This window comes from Solanum stenotomum, chromosome 1, assembly GCF_019186545.1.
Source record: "Solanum stenotomum isolate F172 chromosome 1, ASM1918654v1, whole genome shotgun sequence".
Taxonomy (NCBI): domain Eukaryota; kingdom Viridiplantae; phylum Streptophyta; class Magnoliopsida; order Solanales; family Solanaceae; genus Solanum; species Solanum stenotomum.
The window spans coordinates 47,637,483-47,646,502 of NC_064282.1; the positions used below are offsets into that span (position 1 = coordinate 47,637,483).

Here is a 9,020-nt window from a genome sequence, read left to right on the forward strand (position 1 = left end):
CGACTAGGGATAGTTTCGATCATGTTACGATGATGTCTTAAATTTGTAGTTGATCAAAGTATTGTAGTGATGAATTAGTGTGGGCCCATGAAAAATGTCTGATGAAAAGTGATAAGGGATTATGCGTTCAAATAAAATGTGTTAAGTCCTAAAATAAACAAATTAAAATGAAATAATATGATGCAACAGTAGACTATGAATAAAACAAATAAGTGAACATCCTTTAATTTTGCCCCAAGTACTTTTAGAGGATGAATGAGAATATATGTTTCTCTCTCTCTATAAATACAAAGACCAGTCCATTATGACTTTATTTTCAGTAGCATCAGTTTTTTGTGACTAAAAATATGGGAGAAAGCTCAGTACAAACTAACTTCTCTTCATCATCACCAAGACAAGTGAAACTATTCGGTTTTCAGGTGACGGAATATGATCAAACCACGACGCTTCCTCCTCCGCCACTTCCATCGGAAGACAAGAGATATGAATGCCAATTTTGCCATAAAGAATTTGCAAATTCTCAAGCACTAGGTGGACACCAAAACGCACATAAAAAGGAGAGGCAAAGAGCAAGACGAGCTCATTTTATAGGTTATCAGCAGCGTTTCCGTCCTGTAGTTCCGTTGATCAATGCACACGCAGTAAGAACAGGAGCGCTGATTAATAATAACGTGAGTAGGTATCGGTCACAGATACTTTCAGGGGTTCCACTTCGATATCAGATACATTTGCGCCAACAACAACACATCATGGCCGTTCAAAATCCAGACCATGATGGACCGGAAGTTGATCTTCATCTACGACTTGCACCTCCTACGGATTAATCATCGAAAAAAAATGTACTCAATATATAAGAATTTAGTACTAGTACTAATTAATTAGTTCCGCTTTCCTTATTTTTTGCATTTTTGCTTTTCCAATCATGCATTTTTGTTTTTCAATGGTTAGTACTACTTACTCTGTTCACTTTTACTTATCCAGTTTAGACTTTATACGCCTCTTAAAATGTACTTTTTGTATAATGGACTACTAAAGGACTGAAAAACAATACCCAACTCAGCTTGATTAACACTTATAGGTGAGCTTTTAGAACTTTAATTTAAAGCCAAGAACCGTATAATCATAACACAAGTACTCGTCTAAGACTAATAATATTATTCAACAAAATGTTTGTTAAACAAAGCCGATATCGTCAAGCTTCATTGTGTTGTCATCGAGACATAAGTGCTCGTTTGGTATGGAGGATAAGGGATAACTAATTATTCCAAGATTAATTTTAGGATGAGTTTATCTCAAGTTTGGTTGGGATAAAATCACAGGATAACTTATCCCACATTAGTATTTATCCTGGGATTGTAGTGTGGGATAACAATCCTGGGAAAATTTTTAACAATCAAATTTGTTTACTCGAATAATGATACAGGTGAATTTGTTATGAGGTTAAGGACACACAAATTGATTTGACTTATAAAATAGAGATTAAGTAAGAAAAATGTGTTGTTGAGCGTATAAAGAAGGATAATATAGAATCGGTTCGAAACATCTCCCATTGCCATAAATCCATCTCCCAAATAGATCTTCAAATTTGATATAACTCAAAGCTTTAAGACCTCAACAATGGTGACCTTTAACTCAACTCAATCGGATTTCAATCAAACCAACACTTCAGAATAGACTTTTTTGAGCTATTTCCAACAAAATTAGGTAAGTTTCGCAAGACAAAAATGGAACAGAATGATAAAAAAACTGACAAATGAAATGTGGATGTTAATATTCTATTCTGGTAACATCACCTCCAACAAAACAATCTATAATGACATCCAAAAGCTGGTTTCGGTTTAATTTTTCTAATCATAAGAGATGTATGAAGAAAACATACAAGAAGAATGTGCGAAATTCACATGGAGCAAGATCAAGAATTGTATCGAGAGGATGAAGATAAAAATCTGTTAGAGTAGCAAGATGTCAGCAACTACTTCATCAATCAATGAATTTAGCAATCGTTTCTCGATCTGTATTCCCAGTTCAAATGCTTCAACTTCAAAGTTCATCCATCTTCCAAAACCGCTGCTCATGTCCTTGTCTACGAGTTCATCAACCATGCAGTTTCCCATGCCACTCCACCCTGAAATTTCCCTATATACTTCTTCTGCTAGCCTCTTCTTGTTTTTAACCACCAATAGACCTTTTGACCATGAATCATATCCACCCTCCACCATGAATCTTAAGTCCAAGCATTCACCCACACAATCAAATACAACCTTTCGTCTTTGTTTTAGCTCATCATGTCTATGACTATTTATCCTTTCCAGTTGATCAAAAAGGTGTGGATTGATGATCTTCTGACACCTTCCCATTGCAAAATCCATGAACATCGACTCAATATTGTATAGTATGTCCTTCACATATTCCAGCTCCCAATTTGGTGATTTCCCGTCTTCCTCTTTACCAAAAGTTGAAGAGGCAGAGTCTAACAAATCTACCTCAGGTTCCATAGAGTGGAACTTATTCCACGAGCATATACCAAACACTTCTTTAGCTTGTACCGATGAACTTTGGTTGCAAGCTGAAATTCATTAGATAATGTTCAGATATATCTATAGTGTCAACCTATGTTTCATAACACAAATTACCAGTGGATTTTTCATGCATAAAAATAAAGGCACTAGGTCTGCTGATCTTACCTCCTGTATTGTTACTTTCTGCAGTATCTGAAGAATTGCAACTTTCAGTAAGAAAAGATTGCTCAAGAACAGAAACAGGGCTCAGGAACCGACTGCCAAACACCTTCCTGCATTCATATTCACTGCTACCATACTCACTCAGTTCCTCTTCAATCCCCTGAAATGATACAGATTAAATGATGAAATTGAGAGGTTTTCCATCTACTTAGTAGAAAGCAAGCTTTCTATAATTTAATAAAAAGAAGAGTTCTTAACCAAATAGAGCAAATACAATTACCAAAAGTACATTGAACCAGGAAAGTAGGAGGAGAGAAGAATGTTTTATTCAAAGATGTCCAAAAAATACTAAGTCAAATACAAAGACCGCAAAACATCAAGACGTTAAAAGGCACAAAAGGGCTAACAAGAAATGCAGGTTAACACTGAGTCATCTGAATGGTAAAATAAAATTATCATATGACAAGGAATACAGTATAAGAATATCAGTTGATGTATCAAAAGAGGTATCTGCAACCTACAAATAGAGTGGCAAACTAAATACTATAAAGATTCAAGTGCAAAAACAGAATTTTGCAAAACCTATGATACACACCTGATGCTTGTGCTGCCCAGTGATTCCTAGAGGACCAGTAGAAGAAAAGCCAGGGTTGCAAGGGCTGACTAAATCATCCACTTCCATGTCATCATGGTTCCTGTTAACATGCAACATGGTGGTCTTTGATAAGCCATTCAGAGATGGTGACAGATCCTGGAAAATCGATGAGGAACTATTGGATGTTTTCTGGCGTGAAGACTCAACTACAGAAGATAATTCTCTTAACTTTTGATCCAAAAGAGTGCTCAAAGAATCCCCTCCACTCAAGTTATGCCCCAAAGGAGCCTTAAGATTATTCATACAATCTGAGGTGAGCTGCATCTTGTTACTTCGAAAGTCTGTGCTAAACTCATGACTTTTCCCTAATACTTCTCTTGGGAGCTCAGCCGTGGGCATCGATCGAGTTAGGGGAGTACTGAAAGAGAAAGAAATAATGTCTGTCCCTTTCCCTTTACTGTTCTCACCCCAGCGTATTTCCCTATCCATGAATGTGCCAGACTGAATCAGCTTGCCACTTTTATGAGTAGACATACTTCCAGTAGCCTGATTTTTCTCATACTGGATATCACCGTCACTAGGCCGTTTCTTACGTGACACACTTTTAGTACAAGAATATGCTTCTTCCTTTTTATTGTCTGCCTCTCTGCTCAACCGTCTGGAGCTGACTTTGGAGTTTTCAGCCATTTTACCTGAACTTCTCTGTCGCACAAAGGAAGAATCACCACTGAGTGTTCGTTTTCCTTGTGAATTGGAAATAAATTGCTTAGAAGGTGACTTGCCCCTATCAGCCATACTATTTTGTTTCTGATTATTCTGCCGCAGAACACTTGAACTATTATGTACAGATGGTTTCTTGTGTGTGTTTTTTTCTGTACTAGGTTGGCTTGTAAACAACTGGTTTGAGATGACTTTACTTGGTGGTTCTTTCTGGACAAGTACACTTCTGCTACTGCCTGCATTTAGGCCCTCTCTTTTCTGAACATTGGCTTTTGCTTGCAAGGCTAGTGAAACAGATTTTCCTTTAGTTTTGCCTCCACCAAAAGATTCATCAGAATCTGAGAAATCCTTCTGCCTGGCTATATCTGCCGACCCATTCCAGCTCTTATTCATAGGTTGCCCTTTAAGATACTTCGAAGCATTAGATTCAGCTGGCCTCCGAGAAGCTTCAGCAATCTTGACTACCTTTTGAGAAGCTTCAGCCCTTTCTTTTAAACCTTTATACTTCAAGGGTACTGAAGACGATCCAATTAGGGGCGATTTTACTTTCGAAGTAGCTTGAGGTCCTGCATCAAGTATTCTGGCAGCTATTTCCATTATGTGAGCTGCATTCTGAGGTGGGATAGAATTGGCCCTTTTGATTGGGGATAGAGCCTTATAATGAGTGGCTGGGATTGATTTAGCCGACTTAGGAGGCAAAATCTCCGTTTGAAACTTCTCGATGGGCCTACTGATTATCTTCTGTTGCTTTGGCTCAAATGAGCTCCTTCCTAGATCCTCCATCTTCTCATGGAGGTTGCTGGAATATACTGTTTGAAAACTTTGCTGGTATTCGAGGTTTCTCGAAAGGGAAGGAGCGCTTCTTAGAGACTGAGAATCGAAAAATGGAGTAGAGTAAGGCTCTGACAAATTAGAGGATGGCAAGCAATCCAATCCCATAAGCCTTGCAACGACACCAGCAGGTTTGATTCCATAATATTCCTCATCAGTTACCGATGAGGCACAACTGTAGTCACTGCTTCCTTTGACACTGGACACAGCTGTAGTGTCATCCTCATTGTTCTGCAATCAAATAGTTTCAGTTGAAAAAGTACAACAGGAAAATGTAATCTCCAAGTAGGTGGAAAACCAAAAGATGAGAAAGCTTAATTAACTATTGAATACAGACCAAATGAACACGAGTCATAGGCAAGTTCCCATCACATCTCTTCTTCTGTTTGGATAGCTCTGCAAAAAGGATAGGAATTATAACATTTGACAACATAGTTTTCTTGAAGTTCTACCACTATACATGCACATGGAAGAATCAGTGGTCCTATCCATTGTTCACAGACATCTTCGGCATTTACCTGGTATGTCAGACTTGCTAGAGAACAATTTCTTCCGTGACTTTGCATTCCAATCAAATAACTGCAGGAAGCCACCAACATAACCTCCACTCTTGGAACCCTGCTTCTCAACAACCATATTCACCTGCTGATCTCAAACTTTCTTCAAAATTTGTAATCTGAAAAAACAGCTATAACAACAAGCATTGTTTCCAGACCCATCTGCAGAAAATTTTAGAAGTAAGAGATACTGTTTAAAACAAAACTTGGGACAACTAATAAATGAGTGAGTACAATGAAGATGCTTTTGTAGCATCTTCTTTTATAGATTTGTTCCTTTAGGCTACTCTTTTTTGTCAGCGGAACTTGCGAAATTAAGTAAAAGGAAATTGAGGAGATATGCTCCCCCACAGTTACTTTGATGATCTTATATTTTCTTCTTCGTAGTCCCCCCATTTTTTGTCCACCAATATTCTCAACTCCTTTTCCTTGTCATTGAAACCTATCCTCTTTCAAGAATTCCAATAAAACTACTTAGCTTTATCCAATCTGATGTGACATCTCTTTCCAGCAAATTTCTCCATTTATTGAATCCCAACCATTCGATCAATATTTAAGCTGACTGTAACATGATAATCAACTCAATTTCCTTATCTTGAAATCAACAGTAGTCGAAGGAGGCCACCACCTGTTGAAGAATGACTACCCAGAACATGTTACAAGTTCAGATTGTTACTTCATCCTGATTCAGTCTTTTACTCTGTAGTGATGAAATTGAAAACCTACACATTTGAGAAGCATTATCTAGTTGGCATTACATTGTTTGGCTTGCAAGAGTTTTTTTAATTGCACATAGCTACCTTTATAAATAATTATCTATCTCTTCCTCTACCCCAAATCTTAACCTCCTCCATGCTCCCTATAACACTAAGTCACTAATTCCTCCATCCAAATGTAGACCACCTAATCCTATTGCCCCACTTTCCTGACCCTGACAATATCCTCACTTCTCTCAAGCTGTCTATTTTCAGTTGATTACTGGTCAGCATTTTCCAATGTTCGTCTTTAATATACCAAAGTGAGTAGCAATATGACCTTGTTAGTTCAAACTTGTGCCTCCAAGGCTCCAGGACTAAGAAAGTTTATTAATTCAGTGTGAGACAAAAAAGGTGGCAGGACTAAAAATTTGATTAAAAAAAACAGAAGATCTTCAGGACCCTAATGCCACTAACACTTAACTAAAATCAAATTAGTTCCAACTTCCAACATGTTTGAAGTTGTTCCTGTGACCTTTGAATTTGGACTCAACTAGTGTCCTAATAACATAAACGCGTAATCAGCACATTAAATCATTGCAAAATCAAATTGCATTGCAGACAAGCCCAGTTCTTGATTTCCCAAATCATTCCAATGCAATCACTGTACCTTAAAAGGTATAGTCAATCGAATACTTAAAAGTTCAGTGCTTTTAAATGAACTCGAATATCGTTAGTACCCTCCCCTAGTTGGTCTAGAAATTTCCAAACTGAATCATATCTAAAAAAAGATTCTCTAATCAAAAATTCATTTCCCCCCTTTCTTTTCTCTTCTTCTTAGAAGTCAAAATCAAAAGCTCTTAATTTTTAATTCTAAATCTAGGTCAAACTATAATTAAACTAAAAAATCTGCAAAGATAACAAATTGAAATACATTCCACCCCGCAAATGATGAAGCAAAAACATAGCACTGAATCAATGTAACAGTCCTACAAAGAGAACAACAACCCAATTGGCATATCACCATTTTAAAGGAACAAAACAAAACAAAACAAACCCAAACACAAAAAAGACTCTGAAGAACTCAGAACTCATTAAACCTCCAGCCTTTACAAATTCCCTAGCAAAAAAAATCAATCTTTCCCATGTATAAATCATATAAGATGGTGAACAAGAGAACCCCAATTGGTATCAGCACAAAGAAACAAAACAAAATCAAACCCACATAACAAAACTTACAAATCAAATGTTTAAGCTCCTTGTAACCCAATCCTGTCCTTCCCAAGAATCTGAGAGATCAAACAAAAACATAGAACAAAAACTCAGCATTCCCATATATCAATTCATACAACAAACACACCACTGAAAAACTAAACATCAAACACAAATACAAGAAAAACTTACAAAACCAAGATTCTTTAACCCCTAGTTTACAAATGAAAATTATAGACTTTGCTATAGAAAAAACTGAAGAGATGAGTGAGTTTTGGGGGAATGGGGGAAAGGGAAAAATAGCTGTAAGAAATGAAAGGTGTAATCTTTAATTTGTCTGAAACAAAGAATAGTTGAATGGGCATTAAATGAGGAAGACAGAGAAAAAAAAAAGATTACATTTTTTAAAAAAGTTATATAATATTTGAAAGAAGAAAATAATTAATGTTTTGTCCAGAAAAGGTTAAAAAAGAGTTCTAACGTCTCTTTTTAGTGAAGTGATGAGAGGGAGGGATTTCAAATTCCCAACGGTAGGCGCTCCGATTCCATGCTTCGCACTACACTACACCCTTTCAACTTTGAGGAATATGATTTGCTGACTAATATTAAAATTAAGTCAACGACAAAAGTTGTAAATCAGAGATATGTTTTAAAACTATTTATTTACCAACTCCTCTTAATTAAAGTCCTATCTTATGTTGTTGGATCCTATATAGTATTTTTGAATAAAAGTTACTTTTTATAAATAAATAAAAATATATGTAATCAATTTTTCTTCTTTTTTCGGATACCTCTCTTGAGATTCCGCTTTATATATATATATATATATATATATATATAACTAGTGAAATCGTCCGCGCTTTGTGCGGTTATATGAAATATTTATAAGATAATAATATATAATATTTATATTTAGGTTAGTATTAGATGTAACATGATACAATTTTTCATTTTTTACATATAAAATAAAATATGTTTTTGCATCTTTTTAAGTGTAACCTATTCATATATATATATAGTAGAACATAATATTTACTGTGGCGAAGTAAATTGAATAAGAGGCAATATGTTGAAATAACAATATAATGTATTACGTTGAAAATATTTTATATGTTTGAATTTCCTCTATCTTTTGTAGGAGTACTAATTTTCTATACAAATTTTGATATCGTAAAAAAACTTTTAAATTTTTTATTATGTCTTTATTATTATATTGATTTATTATAATTTTTTAAACGCTAATTAAATATTTATAAGAATTATGAAAACTGAAACATACAAAAGTTATGAATAATATTTAAGACTAGTAAATTTGGCCGCGCTTCGCGTGGTCCTCCTTGACCCTTCTTTTTTTGAAAAAAATGATGAACAATGTTTTTATTTTACTTCAAAAAATTTATTTAAGAAAATCAAAATATTTTTTTGTACTCATATAAGTTACAGTTGATTTGAGAAGATGACCTTGTTGTTCGTTAGTAATAAACTTGTGCATATACATGTCAAGAAAAGAGAAAAATTATAGGATAAATTATTTAAGCACCAATTATTTAAACAATAATCTTCCCTACTTTAATCTTTTTATTGTTTAATTGTTTGTTAACTTTTTTAGTTATATGAATATAAAAACGTCAAGCGTGAACTGAGCTATTTTTTTCTTATCGGACGACATCCTTTCAAGAAGAAAGGTACAATCTTCTCAAGAGAATGCGAGATTGCAAGGAACAAAATT

The 9,020-nt window shown here is 35.1% G+C and overlaps 2 protein-coding genes across 2 annotated transcripts; one reads left to right on the plus strand and one right to left on the minus strand.

Moving 5' to 3' along the window:
- Window positions 1-347: 347 nt before the first annotated feature.
- On the plus strand, window positions 348-824 carry LOC125853586 (zinc finger protein 6-like). The gene has a single exon (XM_049533305.1). It carries the CDS (start codon window positions 348-350, stop codon window positions 822-824), a length of 477 nt encoding a protein of 158 aa, XP_049389262.1.
- A 998-nt stretch (window positions 825-1,822) lies between these two features.
- LOC125853341 (uncharacterized) lies at window positions 1,823-7,579 on the minus strand. Its single transcript, XM_049533009.1, has 7 exons — window positions 7,484-7,579; window positions 7,319-7,368; window positions 5,346-5,546; window positions 5,165-5,223; window positions 3,277-5,058; window positions 2,685-2,841; window positions 1,823-2,566 (listed from the first exon to the last, which is right to left on the minus strand). The coding sequence occupies exons 3-7, from the start codon at window positions 5,461-5,463 to the stop codon at window positions 1,950-1,952; spliced, it is 2,733 nt and encodes a 910-aa protein (XP_049388966.1). The 5' UTR covers window positions 5,464-5,546; window positions 7,319-7,368; window positions 7,484-7,579; the 3' UTR covers window positions 1,823-1,949.
- Between the last annotated feature and the right edge of the window lie 1,441 nt (window positions 7,580-9,020).

Coding starts and splice junctions, on each gene's coding strand:
- LOC125853586 (XM_049533305.1), top strand. CDS start 348: ATGGGAGAAAGCTCAGTACAAACTAACTTCTCTTCATCATCACCAAGA.
- LOC125853341 (XM_049533009.1), bottom strand. CDS start 5,463: ATGGTTGTTGAGAAGCAGGGTTCCAAGAGTGGAGGTTATGTTGGTGGC. Junction 5,059..5,164: donor CTATGACTCGTGTTCATTTG/GTCTGTATTCAA, acceptor ATTTGATTGCAG/AACAATGAGGATGACACTAC. Junction 2,567..2,684: donor AGAAAGTAACAATACAGGAG/GTAAGATCAGCA, acceptor AATGAATTTCAG/CTTGCAACCAAAGTTCATCG.